The 23,223-nt window shown below is 44.8% G+C and overlaps 1 protein-coding gene across 1 annotated transcript in view; it reads left to right on the top strand.

The window, feature by feature from the left end:
• Positions 1 to 1,368: 1,368 nt before the first annotated feature.
• VSX2 (visual system homeobox 2) overlaps positions 1,369 to 23,223 on the top strand; it is a gene marked incomplete at its 5' end in the record, with an annotated part of 30,245 nt that continues 8,390 nt past the window's right edge. Inside the window, 3 exons of the mRNA XM_081209556.1 lie at positions 1,369 to 1,846; positions 2,972 to 3,056; positions 7,717 to 7,840. Coding sequence (XP_081065682.1) covers positions 1,369 to 1,846; positions 2,972 to 3,056; positions 7,717 to 7,840 — 687 coding nt within the window. The remainder of the gene's footprint in view (positions 1,847 to 2,971; positions 3,057 to 7,716; positions 7,841 to 23,223) is intronic.

Below are 23,223 nucleotides of genomic sequence, written 5' to 3'. Positions count from 1 at the left end.
GCAAGACAAGCAGCAGCCCTTATTTTTTAGATGGGCGCTAGTACTGAATTGCTTTCGCCCTCCGTTCCACATTGGCTTCTCATTCGCATTCATTCAAAATGGCACCTGTACATTTCATCTTGCATTATAGTTGTAGCAGCTATTGAAAACAGAACGCGAAGTATGCACATTTTCCATGCCACCACAAATCCAGTTTGCTGCAGTGATTCTTGTGAACGAATTTCCAAACTATTTTTATTATTATTATTATCTGCCACTCTTCAACGTGTAATTAAACACACCACAAGATTCTTTCCATATTTCGATATGGAAATCATTATTTCTACATTTCGATATCTTTCCCCAGTTATTTTCTCCAAACGATCCAAATTGCGAAACTGGTAACTGGGAAAAGGCACCCGTTGCTGCCAAAGTTTGTACAACGAACTGCAAAGTCTCCGATCAGCCCACCTGCCTGCCTACGCGGCGATTCGTTCTTTTTTTAAAAAAAGAGAACAACGACAAGAAGAAGAGGTGTGAATTCGGATTTGAATAACCCTCTAAGGAACTGGGATGATTTCATTGGTGAACTGGGCGAGGGAACCGTCGCCGTGACTTCTATAAGACGCGCCGCGCTCGCCTCGCCTCTGTTCGCGCGGTCAAACCAAGGCAACGAAACGCTTCGGCTCCTCTCGCTACGCCTTCCCTTCTGCTCCGCTCCCCGCGGCCTCCACCCCACTTCTCACGCGAGGGCTGCAGCCTTCAGAGCCTGCTGACCATGTTCCAGGAAAATGCCCCTTCAGGCTCGCCCGCCCGCCCGCCCTCCTGTCAGCACTGCGCGGGGCTCCCTCCTTCCCGCCCTTTCTCCTCTCACCCTGGGCGCGCGCGCAAGGGTCCTGCTCTTGGACAGGGCAGCCAAACCCCTTTCCGCTCTGCCTCAGAGTCGCCTCTTGGGTGCTGCGGGGTCTCCCACCCACCTGTCACATCCAGAGCTTCTTCAAGCGGCCGCTGCGGGTTCCCCTTTCTGACCCCTCCAAAGCGACACCCAACAAACTGCCCTCCGTTGCTGGCAGCCATGCGGGCGTCTTACCTGCCGCTCAGGCACTATCTCTGCGCGCAGCTGCCCGCGCGCCCCAGGCCGCCCTCCCTCTCGCCCCCCCCGCCGCGACGGGTCTCCCCCCCTCCTCTTCCTCCTCCTCCTCCTCTCTGTCTCCTCACCTCCCCGCCCCCCCCCATATTTGGCTTTTTGGAATTCCTAATCGCGGCTGGTCCCTGTGATTGGCTGCTGGGCTCTGACCCCGCTCGGGCTCCAGGCAGGGCGTATAAAAGGGGCCTGAGGCGGGGGCTCCCGAGCATTCCCCGGAGCGGGCACCAGGGACCAGCCGCAGCATGACGGGCAAAGCGGGCGACGCGCTCGCCCACAGCCTGCCCGCCAAACTCAAAGCCCCCGACGGCGCGCCGCCTGCTCCTCCTCCGCCGCCGCCGCCCACAGCCTCGGGCCCCCCAGGGGCGGCAGGGGCCCCGGTGGGCTCCGTAGCCGCGGGGGCCAAGCACGTCTCGGGCCCCGCGGCGCCTCGCTGCACCGGCTTCGGCATCCAGGAGATCCTGGGCTTGAACAAGGAGCCGCCTTCGCACCCTCGCGCGGCCCTGGACTCGTTGCCCGCCGGCCACCTGCTGGCGGCCCGCTCCGTGCTCAGCCCCGCCGGGGTGGGCGGCATGGGCATGGGCTTGCTCGGCGCCGGCAGCCTGCCCGGCTTCTACGCGCAGCCCACCTTCCTGGAGGTGCTGGCCGACCCGCCCGGCGTCCACCTGCAGCCGCTGGGCCGAGGCCCCGCGCAGCTCGACACCAGCCAGACGGCCAGCTCAGGTAGAGGCAGAGCCGTGGGGCGGGCGAGGAAGGGGGCAGCCGGGAGAGAGACAGAGAGAGATCCAGCCTCAGGAAAGCGGGAGGCCGCGGTTGCCTTGCCAGGCAACCCCGTGAGGCAGCCCTCCAGGCTGGGCAATCCCACACAGGCGACCCAGGAGGGAGACTCCCAGGGCCAACACAGGCTCTTCTTGCCTTCCCATCGCCAGCGATCTCCGCTTCTTCCAGATCGCGGCTTTTTGAGAAAGTGGCCCAGCAGCTCCTTGCCCAGACTGCGGTCATTATAAAACCATAACGAAAGATAATCGGCGGGGGCCAAGGAGAAGGGGGCGGGGGCCTCCGGAGGCAGGGAGAGGGGCGACTTTCGAACACAGGACCGGCTGCTGGTTTCCATCCTTTTGAAGGGATGAGATCGAAACGCGGGGACCGGCGCTGTTCAAGGTAGCGCGGTGGAGGCTCAAGGTCCCGATTTGTTACCATAAGCGCCAAGGGAATAAAAGGAAATAATATGAAAAGCAATGGCCGGTTTCCAAACGAATAATAATAATTAAGAATAATTTTAAACGGGTAAAAATTAGGAGAAACGGCAAAAATTGTTATTTTAGAGCGTCTAATATATAAATACCCTTCCTTGCGTTCCAGCTCCCCTGGTTCAAAGTCCATTTTTTCCTTGCCCTGTCCTTTAAATATAGGGGCGATAAGATTTACTAGGACCCCCAAAATTGCAAGCTTTGGGGCGATGCGCCATCGACTTTCTTTTAAATTCATAAATCCTTTTTTTCTTAAAAAAAATTGACATTTCGAAGGGGGAGAAATGTCGCGTAAGGCTTGGAAACGAAACTGGCATTCGAGTTTGGAAGGGAGAAAAGAGGAGCCAAGAGCGCGCAGAGAGCGAAGCGTCCTCGGGATGCAAAGCCCTGCCAGGGGGAACCCGGCCAGGGAACGAAACCTGAGTCGATCGCACGAGACCAGCGCCCCGATCCGGGGAAATCCGAAGCGAGGTCTGAGTGCGAGACTCCCTCGCCTCGCACCCCGGAGCGTCTTGGGGAGCCGGGAGGGGAGACTCACCCGAACACCCCCCCTCCAGGAGCTCTGGTCCCCATTGCTGCCGCCTTTCTGTGTCCCCAGATTCCGAGGATGTTTCGTCCAGCGACAGAAAGATGTCCAAATCCTCGTTAAGCCAGAGCAAGAAGCGGAAGAAGAGGCGGCACAGGTAAGGCGGACGCTGCTCGGGAGCCCCGCGAGGCGGAGAGGGAGGATCTCCCCACCCCCACCCCAATTGCCTGGCCTGCCCTCCCAGTCTCTACCTTTGGGCCTCAGGATCCAGGGAGTCAGGATCGAGCCCCCCATCACCTTGTGCACGCGGGTGGGTGTGGGGCTGGGGGGACGACGACGGAGAGGGGAGCTGCAGAGATGCGCCAAGGAGAGTTGCGCCCTTCTCTGGGTCCTCCATCCCAACGGAGTCCTCTGTCTCCTCCACCAGCATCTCCTCGGATGGACCCGAGGCGCAGCTCAGGGAGGAGGCCGCGCTTCTCGATGCATTTGTTCGGCCTTTGGGTGCTGCTTTGTCTTGAAACCTCCGACCCAAGAGAGGCCAGGGGGGGTCTCCTTCGCCCTGGCTGATCCCACCGGCTGCACGGTGGCACTTTCCCTTCTCCCCGTGAGCCGCCCTTCTCCTTCCCCCTATGTTGTAATCCGGCTTCCTTGCCTAGTGGTCCATTGTCATAAAAGACGCAGCACTGGGGTTGGGTGGGGGAGCCGTCCTCGGGGACCTCTCTTTGCATTCCTCATTCTCCAGGGATCTCTTGGGCTGTTTCTTTCTCTCTTTTAAAAAGCGAAATAAATTAGGGTTGTGGTTTTTTTTGCATGTGTTGGGACCCTTTAAAAAGCAGTGCTTTGACCCAACCGGAACCTCCGGGTGGTTGTTTGTGTGTGTGAGAGAGATGTTATTATGAAATGCATCCTATAAAATGATATGGCTGGCATCTGCTCAGGAAAACAACAACAACACGGGAGATCAAGGGTGGTTTGTGCGATGAATTTATATTCCTCCCCCCTCGGCAAAGAATGCTGCTGCAATTTCCGTGTCTAGCAATAAAGTATTCGAAATGTTCCGTAAGCTGACAGGACAGTTTGCAAACAGGAGATGTGGGAGAGAGGAAAGGAAAGTGAAGAGGTCTTCTGTGGAGGTCTAACCTCTCTTTCCAGATCTGTCACAGTCTCAGAGGGGCAACTTGGCCCTGTCATTTTGCCTCCAGGAAAGGGGGACGCGGTCCTCTTTCCAAAAGTAGCTGGTAGGACTGCAGGGGTGGCCAGGAAAATATTCCCAAGCGAGCCAGTGGCGATCCTGTTATTCCTGAAATTCAGGACAATGGGACAGCAATGCATCTGTTCGGACCCGGTTTGGGGAAATAATTAGATCAATTTTGCTAAGCGGCGGAGTGCCTGTGGATTACGAGAACTTTCCCGTGAAAGGTTGGCTAGAATGAGGAAAAGGGCAAATTAAGGGTTCAATATTTCCTTAAGCAGTGCAATTGCCGTGGCAAAGCGAATGCTTCCGTTTGACTGATGAGGTCAAAGCAGATGGGGGACAAGAACTTCCCAGATGAACTGGACTGATACAACGGTGTGGGTTGGTTCGCCGTTTAGATCCAGGTTAAAATCGAAGCACGTTTCCTTTCTGGATCCAGAAAAGAGCTGGAATCAAGTGCTGAATTTCTTAGTGATTTCAGGAGTGGTTTTTTCTTCTTCCAATAGGTGTACAGTATTTACATTGTCCAGTATATTTGGTTTTTAAAAAACAACAACAACAATTAATTCACCTATAATTAAATACTTCAACAAGTAGTTGCAAAATGGAGAGACACTAGAAATGTCTCTGTTACTGAGGTTTGTAAACAACAGTTTTTGAGGGGTTGTTGGTACAAAGTGGACTAAGGTGATTTTTTTAAAAAACGAAATTTAAGTATGCATTTCAGAAAGACGCATTCTGCCGTTTATTTTTGACAGGAAAACTATCCTGCAAGAAAAGTGGGAGAGTTGTGTTGTCTCTAAACCCCCCCCTGCCCCCAGCAATTTCCCCAAATGACGATACAGAAGAAATAGTCTTCAAATTGCCTCGAGAGAAGGATATCGAATGGTTAAACGAGTTTGCTGTATTCGCATTGGCTGTGATTCCGTTGGGGGGGGGAGAGACACCCCAAACTCTACCAGTTAAAGAACTAATACAAACGCTTGATCGTAGAATATATCCTTTGTATTAACAAGGTCTTTCTGTTAACACTGTTACTGATCTGATGCAGTGCGTTGGATTTAAAATGCTTGGAGGTGATTTGAGAGCATTTTGGGTGCTTTATTGGAAATTTGCAGACTACATTTTCTTTTATTTTTACTAAGTGACTTGGATTTCTTTCTCCTCTGGATGCTATATTTCTTCAGGGGTGCAGGTGTTTATTTCATATTTATTTGGGCTTGCTTGCAACACACACACACACACACACACACACACACACACACACAGAGAGAGAGAGAGATGAACTACAATATTGTAATGCAGACTGCTTCCTAGGTAGATTAATCACAGAACCAGAGGGCTGCCATGCATCAGAAATTGGTGCGGATACCCTAATGCTCATTCAGATTTGCGGCACAACAGGAGCATGAAAGGAACCTGTCTGCTCTGCAGGCATCTTTCTTCAACTCCAGTTGTGCTTCCGTTTGTTTCCAGTCCCAGACTATCGTTTTGGGAGTGTGCCTGTCTGTGAGGAGGACTTTGGAATAGATAAACGTGGGAGAAGTGTGTCCTTGGTATGAAATTCGTTGTTTTGAAGAGGTGGAAGTCCTACTTACTATGCTGTTCACAGCACAGCTGAACTGCTGACGGCACTGGTGGTACTTCCTTAGGTTGTAAAGTGTTAGGGAATCTATGTGGCGCTCAGGTCATTTATAAAAAAGGAAGACTGGCAGATGTGAGAAAGGCTGGGCACTTTCAACATTTTAAAAGAGGGGACGGTGTTGTTACCCATCAATTTAAATGCCAAACATAGCATGCTGTGCACTGGTGTTGAAATAATATTTGCACCTGAAAATGCTGATATGAATGCTGCATTGCAAGAAAGAAAGAAAGAAAATAAGAAAGAAAGAAAGAAAGAAAGAAAGAAAGAAAGAAAGAAAGAAAAGCAAATAATGGTTTTTATTCTTTAAAACTTGCATTTTGCCATAAAATCCAACCTTCCACATGAAGCCACTCCCTATAGGTATTGACAAGCAAAACAAAGTCTTTTCAACTTAAAGCATGTCTTCTGACACTGAAAACTACATCTTACAGAATTAAGAGTCACCAGCTGGATTCAAATGTAGTGAATTTGCCAGATTTTGTTAGGGTTCTGCTTTAGTGTTACATTTCACAGAAGTACTGCTAATAATAATATGGAAGTAATTTTTTAAAAGATCCATAACTCTTATCAGTTTAGTTGTTATTGTAATAGCAACTAACCAAATCAGCAAGCCAGCATCCTTATTGTTATTTTGCTAACATATAGCAAAAGATTACTTTTATTTTAATTTTATTTTTAAAGAAAGGCTAAATGATAGCCTGAAGAACATAACAACAAGTAGTTTAATTCTTAACATGTGTAATTACCAATAGAGATGTACATATATTTGGACACTCTATAGTTAAGATATATACGTGAGAAGCTGAATCCAGTCTAAAACACATTTATTTCATAGCAAGCACTATTGACTGCAAATGAGCTTACATCCTAGTGAGGGTGGTTAGGCTCACAATGCCAGAGAAGCAAAGACAGATTCTATCTGCAATAGCATTCTATTTACAGTAAAAAGCCATAGCATATATACAGTGAGATGGTATAGATGATAATCATGTATGCCACTCTGAATTATTGGTGGGGATACTGATATGAAAAATAAAATTATAGGGACTCCACGTTTTTTGGCTGTAGAAGCTGAGCAGGTGTTTGGGGGTGCTGCTTCTTGTCCCCCCCTCCTGTGGCTTTCTATGAGGTTGTGCTTTCCCCTAATTTAATTTTTTTGAGTAACTTCTGCTACAAATGGGTTTGTTTTGTGATGTCTTTCTTGACAACGAAGAGAAGCAGGAATCTAAGACTACCCATTTATTAAAGCTTTAAAAAACCAAGTGCCAAACTTATTTCTCTTTAACTACCCTCACCCTTTGCTTCCTTCTGAATAATAGCCCCATTCTCCATGTGTTGAGAGATTTGCTTTTGTCTCCCACTTTGATTTGTTAATATACTTTATGGATAGGCCTCCGCTTTCAATTCAGCTGGAGGGCTTTGGAGACATAGTTAATTCTTCCATTTCAATAAATTGGACTTGAAGCTAGCCATTTTATGCACACTTACTTGAGAGTACCCCACTGAATGAAGAGGGATGCAGCAGACAAAATGTGGGTAGGATTTGACAGCAAAGTGCTTACCTTTGCTTATCATAACCATGGTGAACTTTCTCTACGTACCTTTACTTCCTATGGCTTTTGTCTATCCATCTGTAGATACATATAGGAGGCAACATGGTGTAGTGGTTAGAGTGTTGGGACCCAACCTGGGGAACCAAGGTTTAAGTCCCGACTTGACCATGTAGCTCATTGGGTAACCTTGGGCCAGCCCACCTCTCACCTAACTTAGCTCCCAGAGTTGTTGTGGGAGAGGGAGAACCATGTTTGCCTCCTTGAGCTAGTTGGAGGAACAAGATGGGATGTAAATGCAATAAATCAATAATCAAATATATTTTACCCACTCTCTAAGCTTTCCCTTTGGTCCTTTGCTCGTTTAGGATAGTCCAACATTTAGTTTCATTTTTACTTTTTCATCAGTTAGTTTTGTTTCCTTCAGGACAATTTTCACATCCTATCAACTGGAGGAACTGGAAAAAGCATTCAATGAGGCCCATTATCCTGATGTCTATGCGAGGGAGATGCTGGCAATGAAAACAGAACTTCCTGAAGACAGAATACAGGTAATTGTACTGCTATGAGACCCCCATGATACTAATTTTCCTTTTCATGTTCTTTAGTTTCTTCAGAAAGGACAATGTATCCTTTTAGACAGAAATAGAGTATCAACCCTAAACAGTTTTCTTGCAACCCAGATCCTCAAGAGCTAATTGTCAACTGTGCATGAGAAAATAGCCCTCAGTTGGTATGGTCTTTTTGTGTCTCAGGTTGCATTGTTTGCTCCCGAGTTTATAGTAAGATGCATTATACAGGGAGACACGTAAGCTAGAAAAATCCTGAGAAGGGAAGTGTAGTGTGGGAAGAAGGCTAAAAGTATCCTTGTTGAAGTGGCATGAGTACAGAGGGCTCAGGATCTATACGTGAGGAAGGAAATGGTTAAAAAAGGGAACCCAAGCAGAATTGTGTCCCAAGCAAAGGATTGCTGGAAACCTGGTAAGTGGAAGCTCACGTGAGTGAATGCTTCTCCATACAATAAAATAAAATTCCTGTAGATATTTTTTTTTAATGCACTGTTGTGGAGAAGGCTAGGGTAGAACTCTTTTCCCGACATTCTTTTTTAAAGTAGAAGGTCTCTGTTTTGTATATTAAGAAACAATCTGAAGTAAAAAAGCCCAACATAAATTTACCATCTAACAGAAAACTGGACCTGAACTGAACATGCCACATATTTATTATTTGGAAAATAATTTTATGAGTTAAATTCATTCCTAGTAAAATCAAGAAGTGTTTTGTTATTCACTGTAATGGTGTGTGGATTGTGCCCTAAGGCCGAGGACTGCTCCCTGAAGTAGAACCAAAAAATGGTTTATTAGCAAAAGTCAATATCACTGACTGCCAACGGTTTAGTCTTAAGGAAGCTAAAATTTGTAACAATGTGAGAACTGCCCACCATGGGTTTTGGCGTGGGTTTTTTTGTTTTGTTTCTGCTAACAAATCTATTGCCTGATTGTACTGATTTCTTTAAGTTGTGCATTCTGCTAGTGCTTAACTGTGGACCTACCCTTCTAAAAATTGCAGCCTTAAAGCTTAATCCCATATGAGCCCCTCTGCTGGCAAATCATTGCAAAGTCATGACCTGTGCTGTGCTGCTGACTGCCTCAGCTGATCCTGGGTCTTATGCCAGTAGTGTGGTGTGTGGCAGAGTGGTCTTGCACTGAGATGTCATGTGACGCACAACTCTTACATGGCAAGAGTGGGGCAGCTAATGTTTGCTGCAAGCTAAAAAGCATTTCAGTTGCTCAGCCACCTTTCATGGGTACACTGCTCTACGCTTGAGATAATGGTGGAAGGGCTTTCGGTGAGGTTGCGACTGATGTAGGCAGCAAAACAGAATGCATCTGTGCTACTTCCCTTATACAGGATGCGGTTGTACCAATGACAGTATACAGCACTTCATGTCTTACCGCAGATCAGAGCTCTCAAGCATCAATAGCACTGAAACATAGGAAACTGCCTTATAGCAGGCCAGGCAGTTTGTCCATCTAGCCCAGTGTTGTCTGCCTGTCTCAGGTAGAAGCCTTTTCCTGTTACCTGCTACCTGATCTGCTTTTTAACTGGAAATGCAAGAGACTGAGCCCGTGACCTGTGTGCAATGCATGTGTGCCACTACTGAACTTTGGCCGCTTCTCACTTGTTCGCTTGCAAATGAGTGGTGACAGCATCAGGAAATTATGAACTAATATGGCATTCATAAAACATGGTGCGGGTTAATAATCTGAGCCAAAGCTGGCAGAATCCTGTTGAGAGTTCTTGCTGGAAACCACTCATTATTTCATGAGTCGCCCCCCCCCCCCCGGATACTAGCACAGCATCAGCCCTTACCTACCATCTTTTAATATTTTGTCACATTAATTGCGACTTCATTGGGTTTCCTTGCTTTGGATATTTGCATACTCTTCTCCTAACCCTCCCCCCCCCAACATCCCTTGGGCTTTCACCTTCCTATAGCACCCCCTCCCCCGTCAACGCTATAAAACTGTTTACTTAAATTATGCACCATAAATCACCTTCTCTCCAGCTACTTAATCATTTGGTTGCTCTCTGCTGAACTCTTTCCAATTTGTCAATCTTTGTGGTAACAAGACATAAAGTGTGTATGATTTCAGTGTGCCAGGTTGGTTCCTCTCGTTGCTTCAAATGGGACTGGAGACTCCTGTCCTTGAGGGTCATTGGCGGCATTCAACTAATATTGGCTTATATCGGAGATCACATTGTGCCTTGTGCACTTCCTTTACTCAGGGATATTGCTTAAATTTCTAAAACTTCTTGTCGTCCCCTCCCCCAATTGCTAACCTATGACTGTGACCCAGAAGACCACGTGAAAAATTCTGCACACACAGCCACATTTCCAAGAGACTTTCTACTGCATGTTTTACTTAGTGCTCAGAGTGCCTTGCAGTTATTCATTTGTTGTTCTTTCACCTAGCACAGTTACTGGGGAGAAACTGCTTGCTCCTAGCTTTAAAATGGGACAATTGTGTTGCTGGGGAAAGCACATTTTACCCCAGCTAGCACCTCCAGTGTTCTTTAGAACTCCTTCCTTATCTATACTGGTTTGACATCCACATGGGGTGACATGCACCCCTACTTGCTGATCAAAAGACAACAGGCTGCCCGGGAAACAGGGTCAGGCCTTCTTGGTGGTGGCACCCTCTCCTCCATTGGGAAACCTGTCTATGCCCAACTTTCATGAGGCTTGAGATGACAGGTGAAGATCCTTTTAATGAGACTGGGTCAGTTTGGAAGCTGAAAATGCTAAATACTATTTTAATTGACTTACTGAGTTTTACATAATACCATAATTTCTTTTAAATATTGCAGTACTATGGTTGATGTTAGCTGCTTTGGGTGTTGTATGGCTGGAATGTCTGTTGAGATAGTAAAATGAACAAACAAACAAATAAGCTAGCAATATAGACAGATATATAGGTACCTCTGAGACTGTGGTTATAGAAATATCATAGGGGCCCACTGACTAGTGCTTCCATGTAATTTCAGGTAGCCTGTATTGGCCATCACTCCCGTCCCTTACTACTGACCATACCATTTTGTAAGTTTTTAAAAAAGTATTAATTGAATTTTATTACTTTTGCAAAGACGTTTTTGCTGCCTGCATACAAGCATGACCACCACATGTGCTCATGCATAAAAAAGCATGGCAGCCCGAATTAGGCATCCATCTTATACTGAGTCCAACCACTGGTCCATTGAGCACAGTGCCAGAGATGGATCCTTTCTATCCCTCTTGACATAGTTGGACTCCAACTCCCATCAGCCCCAGCCAGCATGGCCAAGGGTCAGAGATGATGGGAATGGTAGCCCAACAAGGGACCACAAGTTCTCTTTCCTTGGTCTACAATGACTGGGAGCACCTCTTCAGAATTTCATGTGGGGACTTCACCATTTCTACCTGGAGATGCCTTGGTGTTGAACTTGGGTGTGCATCTATAGCAGATGCTATACCACTGAGTTAGCAAGGAATCTGAGAAGAAGGGTAGGTTCTAGGATAACAGCAGGTATCATATTGGGGGCAGGAGATTCCAGTTTAACTGGGCAACCAGACAAATGCACGCAAGCTTAAGCAAAAGTATGAGAATAGGCATAATTTTAATCGCAACGCATTATTGTGTTACATTTCCCTCTGATTCTGCTCCATAGAGCTCAGAGCAGTTCATGAGGCTCCTGCAGGGTGGACTGTTCATATGCTCCTGCCCAGCATTGTGGTCCTTTACGGCTGCACTGTGAGAACAATGCTCTCACACAGATAGTCATCAGAATACTCCAAGCAATGCAGCTGTGTTGGTGCCCATGTGCCAGAACTTAGTGTTGTGGCCAACAGGGAGCCCCCTTTCTGAACCCTGAGTACTGTACTTACCTCATGACCCTTGCATAGGAGACAATGGTACCCACCATGGAATAAGAGCCAACATGTGGTTTCCTAATATTGCAGAAGTGTGAAGGAGAGATACTTCGTGGCTATGGAACTTTTAAAAGTCAGAAGCTACGGTTGGAATGTGTTATCCGAGATTCACACACATGAAACTAATATACCCAGTGCCTTTTATAGCATGGTCAGGGTCCAGGGAATGAGCCAAAGAAAAGGAGACTAAGAAGACACAATCAATGCGGTAATGGCTTATCCAATGAGAAGGAATGCATTGTGAAATATATGATGCTGTATTCAATTTTAATTTTCTGTTTCAACTTCATGCATTCTGTCACACACACCCGCCCCACCAAAAAAAGGGCAAGTTTGAGAGTGGTTAGTTGTTTATGTCTGCAGTTTATGTCACTTCCAAATAAGTTTGTTTTACACTGAGAATCAGTTCAGGGAATTAACTGTAAATCAAGCCTCATTAATTCTCCTTTTAGTGGGGAAAAGAATAAATTAAGGATTCTGGAAGACCGGGGTGGGTGGACATTGGCAAAGGAGATGCAAGCATCTTCCCCATCATTTCACCTTCAGTTCAATTAATGTGAGTCTCTTTATTGGCAAGAGAGGATGCTGACCCTTTCCCCATCTCTTGCAACCCATTGCTTTGTGATACTCTATCACTGACTGATGAGGAGGAGAAAACAGAGCAATCTCCTATTTGTCAGAAGCATTTTGCTTCCCTAGATCTCACCTTAGACCACATCAGAGGATGGGATGAGAGTAGATTCTCAAGACATTAAGTCTTCATTAGCTATATCCTCTTTAATGATCCTGGTCAAAAATTTGAATGTAGAGCTATAAAGTGATGTTGGCCGGAGACACTTTGAAAACATTTCCAAGCAAAATTATAGTTATCTCCCCTGTTCTATTATTGTAACACGGATGTCTAACATCCGATCATGGTACTTTCTTGTGAATGTTAATTATTTCATTGCTTCTCAGGATATGAACAGGGAAAAAAATATAGGTAGAAGTGGGGAAAGAATTGCAGCAGGAAAAACAGAATGAAAGTGAGAGTTAGGAGAGGAAAGAAATGCAACTCTTAACAGCGAGTTCTTAAATGAACTGAATTCTCTCAGTGAATTACACTGGCTGTATTGTAAAGGCACTGAACAAATGGTTGATAACATAAGGTTTATAAAATAGGTGTAAAGGACGTAAGTAGGAAGATGCCCAATGTGGCAGAACGAAGGATGATTCCAGGAAATGCAAACATAGTGCCATGTTCCTTAGATGTTATCTAGCATATGGTTGTACAGCACAGAAAAGTCTCTCTTCTTATGATACTTCTCATGATACCTATTCCATGTGATCATAGTGTGCATTCTCCATATATTAAATAAAGCAGTTGATGGCCGCTCCATTTCCATGCAAATATGTTCTTGTGAATCCTTTTGTCAGGTATCCAATGGCTATTTGCAGTTCAATATATAATATATATAAACCCCACATTTTGCTTTCAGCATTTCCTTTTTATTAATATTTAATATTTGTTTTCCCACCAAAAAGCCTTCAAAGTGGTTTGCAATTTAAAAACCAATAAAATACAAAACAACAACAGTGAGAAGCAATTAAATAAAACTAACAGGCACAAGACCTGGCAAAATAAAACAGTCTTTGCAGCTCCCCTAAAACTTGTAGTTTTTGAGCCACATGAGTCTCCAGACATTCTATTCCATCTTGATAAAGGTACTGTTTCATACTTGATATTAAGTATTTGATATCCTGTGTATTTTAATAGTTGGTACACATGATTGGATAATGCATACTGAATGTGCAGAAGATGCAGTGGTTGTTTTTTTAAAAAAGATAATTTAATTATTGCACATGTTTTTGGATGGACTCAGGTCAGTGAAAATGATTTTTCTCTGTGAAAACGGCATGAGCATCTGGGCACCCCCGCATTGTGAGTGATGGCCATGCTTCCCAGACCGCTATCACTGATAGGATCATGCAGTCTTGTCCTGCTAGGTCTCATCTTAGCAAAAGTCACAGAATGGCCAGCTCAGCACTGTGTCATGGAACCGTTTCTTGCTTTCCCAGAATTCTGAATACAGTGGTACCTCAGGTTAAGTACTTAATTCATTCTGGAGGTCCGTTCTTAACCTGAAACTGTTCTTAACCTGAAGCACCACTTTAGCTAATGGGGCCTCCTGCTGCTGCCGTGCCGCCAGAGCACGATTTTTGTTCTCATCCTGAAACAAAGTTCTTAACCTGAAGCACTATTTCTGGGTTAGCGGAGTCTGTAACCTGAAGCGTATGTAACCCGAGGTACCACTGTAATCAGTTGGTCAAGGCTCCTTTTCATGCTGCCAAGCTAGCAGCCTCAATTATTTGGAGCGGAAAGTGGAGAAATCTATCTGCCACTATCCTCCAATGATATGAGAGAAGGGACTGAGGAAACAGCTTCTGTTTCCCCACGCTAATGGTGTTTGAGATCTCAGGATACTAGTGAGTGTCTCCATCATGCTCTACCCCGTGGTTCAAATTCACAGTACTGTCTGGATGGTTTGGTAGCAACATCACTGTAGTCCGCCTAACTGAGTAGGCTACTCCTCACTGTTGCCCAGAGTTTTCCCATTTGCATACCTAAAGTATTATACCTTTTCCTTCATACTCAAAGCTCTCATTCCCAAAACTGTTTGCTCTAGGAACTGAGCACAGATTGTACAGATAGCAGATTTTGTCATACCGGCTTATCACAACTTCCCCAGTTTTAAGTCTCCAATGAAGAGATTTGGGTTCTCTTGACCACAGTTTTTCAGCAAATGGAATTACCTTCAACTACTACAAGCAGAGACTACTAGCTTTGGGGGAAATGTCTGTACAGTACATGTGCAGGGAGGACTCTGAATTATCTCTTTTGCAGCCTTTCCATCATGCATCTGTTGCTTTTCACCTATTTGTTTGTATGTTATTACTCATTGAATACTATTACTATTTTGCTCAACAGTTAAGGATTAAAAGTCCACCTTCATGTTAGGAAGAAAGACATATTTTCCGGCATTATAGCTATAAATGGCTCCCCACCCCCCTCTTCTGGATAATCTTAATTGATCTGAGCAAGGTTGCTGAGAGTGAGTTTGGGCCGCAGTAAAAAATATCCACCCCCCCACAACAGCAAGGGCAGATGGATTAAAAATCTGTACACAGGATATAAAATAAATGTGTGATCTTGTTTTTATGTTAATAATAAATATGATAATTTTTGTACCTGTTGAGACTATTAAGATCGTAATGACTAATATCAATAATATAATAAGCACCCACACAGTCGTTGCTGAACTAACCATACACTTTAAACATTAAACTTGCATGTGTAACATAACACAATGCGTATCACAAAACAGCTTTGTTGCATTTGTACAATGTTCCCTTAAGAAAACATGTAAATGCAACTGCGCATAATAGGATGAGGCAGCATTGCCATACTGTCAAAGCGCAGAAGTGAATGTTTGTATAGAGTCAGACATGCTTGATTCATGGCACAAGTTCGCAAGCCATTATTCAGACTTGTGGATGCATTGAACATGAAATATATACATATATATATATATTGTTCAGAATTACAAAAAACATATGCAGATAGTCAGGCTCAGGGGCCCCCTTCCAAACTGCTGGGGCCCAGTAATTCGTACCAGCACCCCCTTGTTGGCCCTGGGTCTAAGGCTAATATGAATACCATTATTTCCCATCCAGGTTTTTAAATGATGGCAAAGGAAGGCAGCAATACATAGTACTGTGTTTTACAGAAAAACTTGGAATATTGTTGTTTTTAAACATTCTGGTGACCTCACATATGTGCCACATTGATATTATCAATTCTGTTTGTGCTATATGTCAGCTAGAAGTGGAACAGGGAAGATTTAGGTGTATCTAGCCTACAGCAGTGGTATCAATAAGTATTTTCAGAAAGCAGTTAACATATAGCTTAGCAATTAGTGAGGCCACTGGCAAGAAAAGTCCCCATACATTGCAGAACAATCCTCTTTCCTTGTAGTAGCATTCCTCTGCAAGTTTCTGGCAGGCAGCAGGGGCAATGCCAGCTTTCCATCTTGTGATCAGGTATGCAAGGTGTGTGCCACCTTTACTGTGCTCATTTAACTTCATATCCCTTTTAATAGAGTCATAGAAAGTGATGCCACCATAAACAGTGCCAATAATCTCGACATTGCATTTGAATAGGTTGCCATAAAATAGTTCCTGGTTTATAAGAGCATAGCAGCTTTCTGCAACAAAACTTAGAACTGGAAATTTCTAAACCAGTTCAGGTCTGTGCTCATAAGAAGGTTTAGGAACCACCTACCTATCTGAAGACAAAAGTCCAAGCTGAGCTCATATTTTTTCCGTAACTGACAGAAGAAAATAGTTCTTCATGTCTTGCATTGAGGGTGAGGAAGTGCTCAGAGTCATCTCAAGCAACTTACTTCCAGATAGGCTGAGCAACAGGCTGCTGCAGCCTCTTATGCTTCAAATTAACTTCAACACGTACAGTTTCCTGTAATGTGTAAAATCTATTTTTGACATTTATGTTCCACAATAAAAAGCCAGCACAGGATTCACAAAGAAACATATTTAGAGGCTTTGCAGGGTCTTATGCTGGGACTCAATCATAGCTGTCAACTTTTCCCTTTTCTTGTGAGGAATCCTATTCAGAATAAGGGAATTTTCCTTTTTAAAAAAAGGAAACGTTGACAGCTATGGACTCAATACAAGCAGTCTCTCTCAACTTGCTAGACCAGGGCAGATCATGGAGCACCCAAGTTTCAGATGCTGCAGCCTAGCTTACTCTGAACATGCTTCCAACCCCCTTTGAGGGGTTCCCACCTGGACAGAAGACATTCACTCATGTATTAACGCTCCCTCTGACTCTGGATTCAGCTATGGCTCAGGTTTGATTTAAAGTCTTCTCACCTTTACTATTCCTGCCTGCTGGTGGCATTACCAGGGATTCCTTCAATGGAGCAGGATCCAACCTGGATCAAGATTAAGCTACTCTTGCTACAGTCACCACCACCAAAACTAGCATGCCCAAGCAGAGGCCTGGAGCATCAACTTACCCTTCCTGGAACCTGCTAGGCTCCACAGAAGACCAGGCTTCATGAGCAGACAGCAAAGGTGAACGAAGGCATCCAGCACGAGGAGCGAGCAGCTCCCACCCTGATCCTACAAGAATCCAATGTACTCTTGTAAAGTGCTCTTTGGAGGGTCTGATCATCACCTTCTGTGCACTTGGCCGGTGAGAGTGGAGTGGCCTGGTAAGGATAACAAGCACCCCTGCTACTCTCCCAAAGGTAGTGTGCCGAAAGGCTATGCCTATCCAGTGTTTGACTTGGAGATGTCTGTGAATGCTCTTCTCCAGTATCCTGTGTTGTGCCGAGTCCTGTGGGCTGAGTGAGCACTGTATCAAGATGTCCAGCCACAGGATGTGCTGCAAAGAAGTGCAGGTGACAAAATGGTCCTCATACTAGCTGTTGTTAGGATTGTCCTACTCGCATGTGACAGATCGTGAAGCTGAGGCTCCAATACTTTGGGCACCTCATGGGAAGAGAAGGAGAAGACTCCCTGGAAAAGAACCTGATGTTGGGAAAGATCAAGGAGAAGGGGACGACAGAGGGCAAGATGGTTGGACAGTGTTCTCGAAGCTACAAACATGAGTCTGACCAAACTGTGGGAGGCAGTGGAAGACAGGAGTGCCTGGCGTGCTCTGGTCCATGGGGTCACGAAGAGTCGGACACGACTAAACGACTAAACAACAAACAACTCGCATGTAGGACCCTGGCAGAGACACATGCCCAACTGGCATGTTCTTTCCCTCCTGGTCGTTTGTTCGGGAGCTTCAAAAGTTTTCTCCAGCCTAAACATCACAGCGACTGATACCAAGAGGCATCAGCACACTTAGGAACCTGCAGAGTATTGGTGGTTCGCGTAACAGACTCAATAGCTCAGCATCCTGGCTAATCTACGTTTATTTACAGATAATACACTCGGAGCATTCTGACTTAGCTCCTTCCTCTTTCTCATCAGACAGCAAAGAGAAAGAATAAAGGACAATAGTCCCACTTCACGGAACACAGTAACCCAAACATCCTGTCTCTGTCACTTCCCACTTTGTGAAATGAAAACATATACCGTCATGTGATAGACAACAATCCCATGACTGCAGTCATGGAGCAGGAATCCTAACAGTTGAATGCCAAGGCTTGTCTTCAGTGGCCTGTTTAGTGGTGTGGTACATGCAGGTCAACAAGCACAAGTACCAAATTGGATCTGTCTGTCTCCATGTTTCCAGTACAAGTTCCAACTAATCCATACGTGGAAGATGCCAGGGTGTGTCAGGTCTGAAGTCTTAATCAAGTCCCTTCTTCCACAGAGGCCAGCTCTGCTTCAAGTACTTCTGTTGCTCCTACGGGCATTGGAAACAGTCCATGGAGATCTTTTATCACTACCGCCCACCGATGAACAACCAGAAGAATAGAGACACTATCTAAAGCAGTGGTGGGGGCACCAGGAACTGCTGCAGTTCTTGCAGAAGGAAGTTCTCCTGTTTACCTACCACTAGAAGATGCCTACTGGTGCCACACTCAGGCTGGGGGTGCCTATCTGAAGGACTTAATGGGGAATCTTGCCTTCATGTTTGCACTTAATGGTCTTTATTTGTTTCTGCACAGTGATTTGGGGGGGTGTTTGGGGGCTGTTCAGACTGGAGGGCCCCTCAAACAATTTTGCAGTTCCCAGATTTTGGTTTCTTCTTGCTGGTGAGAAAATGTGTTGAATGAAGATGCCTTCACCTTGGTTTATTTATCAAGGGCCCATTTTTACCTGCCTTGTAGTACTGATGGCAATAATGCAGGTATAATTGTGGAGTGTTGTTGTTTTGCAGTTGTCTTATAGTGTGTTTCTATTCATTTAACCCTCTATGGAATGAACTGATTGTTCAGCAAGTGTTCTTCATGTAAACAAAATCAGATTTCACAATTTGCGCTCCAGGATTTTTACTAGTTCCTTTTTACACTCTTGCAATAGTTTTTAAGTTGCTTGAGATGAGATAAGAATTTTTTCTTTCTTTCCAAGCAGCTTTTAACATAATTGTGAATGGTGCTGGGAGCTGTAAAAAAAACAAAAACCCCAAAGTTTCCCAGTTGCAAAAGGCAGAATTTGCAACCCAAGAATAGACTTTTTGGATTTTGAAAATAGATCTTGGAGCTGCTATAGCTTTTGCACTTTAAAGTTGCACTGAAGAGGGGCTTGATAAATGTTTTTAATCACCAAGTCACAATACTTCATTTTTGGAAAAATAACTGAGCTGGTTTAAAAGTCTGCCTTTTGTTGGGGCAGGTAAAGAATTCTCTAAAGTCCTGTTCTGTGGGGGGGGGGAGAGAGATTCTGAGAGCCTTTAAAGAATCTAGTAAGCCAGCAGCTTAGTCCAAAATAGATTGTACAGGGAGTTGAAGTTCTGATTCTGTTTTATTTTTCTTCTTCTTTTGGAAGCTGTGTGCCAAAGGATTATTGTTCTAAGTTATCCCCCTTCTTCCTACTGAGTTGATGTTGCATATTCCAGCTGTTGCTTATGAAGCAGCAACCTCTTTCCTGTATGACTATGTGCATATGTGGCCCTCTAGTGGACATTTTACAGCTGAAAGGCAAGCATACATCAGTTGTCCAATGAAGTTTGTTTGTTACAACTTTTCAGCAGATAATTCCTAACAGAATAATCTAACGGAAACTTGCTACTTGTAAGCCACTAAAGTAAGTCCCATGGAACTCACTGGTATTACCTCTGAGTAGATGTGAAAAGGATCGTGTTGTTGGTCACAATCAAGGAACGGATCAGGGGAAGTGATGTGTCTATATAGAGTCCATTTTGGATTGGGAAGGAGGCGCAGGGTAGTATTGAAATGGATTTTATTCAGACCAGACCTATTGAAACCAATGGACCTAACATAGCCATGGTCATTAATTTCAATGGGGCTACTCTGAGCATCTTATTTATTGAACACTCCACCCTGTTTTCCTTGCATAATGCTTATGCAGAGGTTAGATTATATCCAGACTTTTTGACCATTTGCTCTGATTTGTTTGTAGGGAGGTTCTACAACAAAGAGTGTCCATCCTGCATCCATCCCAATATCCTTGTACAATGCTTAAATGTCTTCTTGTTAGTCATTTGTTTGCTCCACACTTTTCAGTGCATTTCTCCATGACTTTCCAAGATGCACAAAACTCCTGCTTTTTAAAGTGTATTTGTTGTGGTAGGGTGACAGAGTCCTTTCACAGCAAAAAATATAAAGTTCAGGTATGTGCTGAAAGTCTGGAGGTGAGTTATTTCTTGCTTTCTGATTGCAGCACAACTGTAGATCATGTTGCTCTGTAGCGACCTATTATGTGTGGGTGGTATTTGAAACCAGATTATAATCCCCAGTTTATTTTCATACACTCTGAGAGTCTCAGGGATGGGGGGGAGGGAGAAAGATCATACATAAATAGGTTTATTTCCCTTCACACAGCGTAAGCCAGATGTGAGCGACCTTTGGCCCTCCAGCTGTTCCTGAACTACAACTCCCATCTTCCCTGATCATTGGACATACTTGCTGGGGCTGATGGGAGTTGGATGTCAGCAACATCTGGAGGGCCAGATGTTCACCATGCCTCTCAGATAAATGGTAACTTTCAAATAGGAAATGGCCTCAAAACAGCGAATCTGAAAATCTGTAGTCCTTATGTGCTATAGAGGCAGCAGGCACTACGATACAATACAATACATCTTTATTGTCATTGTTCCATACGGACAACGAAACTGAAAATCTACATCAGTCATTCAGAAACCAACAAGCCAACTATCCCAGCCTGGTTAGCCCCCTAAAAACTCTGATAGGTAAAGGTAAAGGGACCCCTGACCATTAGGTCCAGTTGTGGCTGACTCTGGGGTTGCGGCGCTCATCTCGCTTTATTGGCCAAGGGAGCCGGCGTACAGCTTCCAGGTCATGTGGCAGCATGACTAAGCCACTTCTGGTGAAACCAGAGAAGCGCACGGAAACACCGTTTACCTTCCCGCCGGAGCGGTACCTATTTATCTACTTGCACTTTGAGGCTTTCGAACTGCTAGGTTGGCAGGAGCAGGGACCGAGCAACAGGAGCTCACCCCGTTGTGGGAGGGGGGAAACCCTGATACCCCATAATTAAATATAATATACTCTCATAAGACTACCTTACACTGGGTTTAAAACCAAAATTGCATTTGAATAGAAACTGTTTCTCAGGCGGCTAGTCCTAGTCTTTATCTTTGTCTATCCAAAATTAAGTATCATGGCATATCTGGCCCATTCTGTCAACGTACCATTTGTTGTCTGCAAAGAGAGAGAGCTGCAGTGGTCTGGATTTGTACATCAAAGGACATGGGAAGGAAGTATAATAGACAGTGTGAAATCTCATTGCACAAGAGCCATCTGGTGGACAAGGAAATAAATTACATGGAAGGCAAGATAAAATGAGTAGAAGCAGCAAGACTGCTAAGGGAGGGCTGGATGAGGAGGCATTTTCACACGTTAAAGCATCTTTGCCCTGTTTTTCAGAAATGCATATCTATTCTACATTAACTTTGAACACACATTCCCATTGTACTGTAGAGATTTAATGGAGTTTCTTCTTCTTCTTTGGTGATCACTCGTAGCCGAGTAAGATTTTCTTCCATAAACACGGTTTTAACCATGAGTCCGTAAGTGACTGTGGAGGCCAATTCTGGATCCACATGTCCTTCCACAGTGGGGACATTGGTTGCCGGGCGGGAGCTGATCACAGTGTGGATTTGCCAAGTGTGCCTTCTCCTAGCACGTTTGTTTCTCCCTTGCATCCTGAGTTCGAGTGTCTTCAAAGCCCATGGAAAGCATAATGTTGGTGGTCAACAAAAGAGGTGGAGTTTAAGGCCTCATGACTACAATCGCTCTCTAGTCACATGCAACAACTTGTGGTGTTGGATAGGCATTCCCAACTGCACCCCCAAAGACACATCCAGCCAATTCAGTGGAAGGCATCAAAATTTGGGTGCAAATGCACCCCCCAGATGAACATCTGTACTGTGGCTGTGCTTATGGAAGCCACCTTACATACTCAGACTTCCCTCATACTGTGCATGTCCCTAAACTCTGTGTACAAGGCTGCAAATGACATTTGCTAAATGAAAATTTAGTTATGCATGTAACCCCTTGATAAGATGCTTAACTAACACAGCAACATCTTGCCAACCTGTAAAGTGGATGTTCCCTGATTTTCTAGATTTTTGGCTAAGTGCAGATATATGATTCTAAAAAAAATCTTCACCACTTGGCAGGCAACTGATTTACTACCATGGATTTATAAGCAGACACTGGTACATTACCTCCTGATAAACGATAATATTGCTGTGTTAGTACCTAGGAGTGAAAATATTCTCTGAGCGTGAAAGAGGAGAATGAAATGGGCAGACAAGACTAGGTAGGGCTGAAGACAGATCACTCCCCTTCTCTCCCCCCTCCCCAATGGCAGTTTGAAAGAGGGGCACTGCTCAAAGTGTGTATGCCTCCTTTGCAGCATTCCTCTGACTGCTATTATAATTAAACCAAAGTAAGTGTAATTGAAGTACTGTAATCACAGTATTCTACCCATGCCTCCATTTCCCACTTCCTCTGTTATTTTCCTGTGCCTACTTTAGATTGTAAACCCCTTGATGTAGGGATCTGTTATACCAGTTCTTTGTAAAGTGCAATGTAGAGAGATGCTACAACAACAACAACAACAACGTGCATGTCCACTTTTGCCTCTGCTAAACCCATTTTGGAGGGTTTTGTATTGTTCCCCAAACCTGCAAAACCTGTTTGACAAGAGGTGAGAACGGAGCAAAAGAAGTATGTCTCAAACCAGTTTCAACTCTCTGAAAAACGGTTGCCTGAGATCCTATATCCTCTCCAGCATTTCCTTTGATGGCTGCTTAAACCTTCCTAGAAAGCCTTACCAGTTTAAGGTTCGATTAGACTTTAATGGATATGCCGCCTTTCCAAAGATGAAACAAAAAAATAAAACAACTGCTGCAGCAGCAATCCCTAAAAGCAAGCACCAGCCCTCTGTCCAACGGCAGAGATCAGAGAAGCTTTGAATACGTGACACCTTCCTCCACACCAGAGAGGCTCCACTTTATAAAACAGATCCACCACGGCAAACCCCTGTCAGTTTCCCACCTCACACAAGAGGGCACCCCACCATTAGACTGAATGAGGCATTCACCTCTCTGCTGGCACATTTTTGGATGTTATTAACGAGTAGCAAATTGCCGGTTGATTAATAAAGTTTTTCCTCCACGGCCACCTCCAAGTTCAAGCTGCCTCTGCGCATGATCTAAGAGTTGCACCCAAGTATCCTGGGGTTCACCTCTCCATCGGCATCCTTTAAATAGCTGTACCCCAAGTGACTGCTTCCTCG

The sequence above is a fragment of the Podarcis bocagei genome, assembly GCF_964188305.1.
Source record: "Podarcis bocagei genome assembly, chromosome: 1".
In the NCBI taxonomy this organism is placed as follows: Eukaryota; Metazoa; Chordata; class Lepidosauria; order Squamata; family Lacertidae; genus Podarcis; species Podarcis bocagei.
Note: the sequence above shows the minus strand (reverse complement) of the source record. Positions and strands in the feature narration are given on the sequence as shown.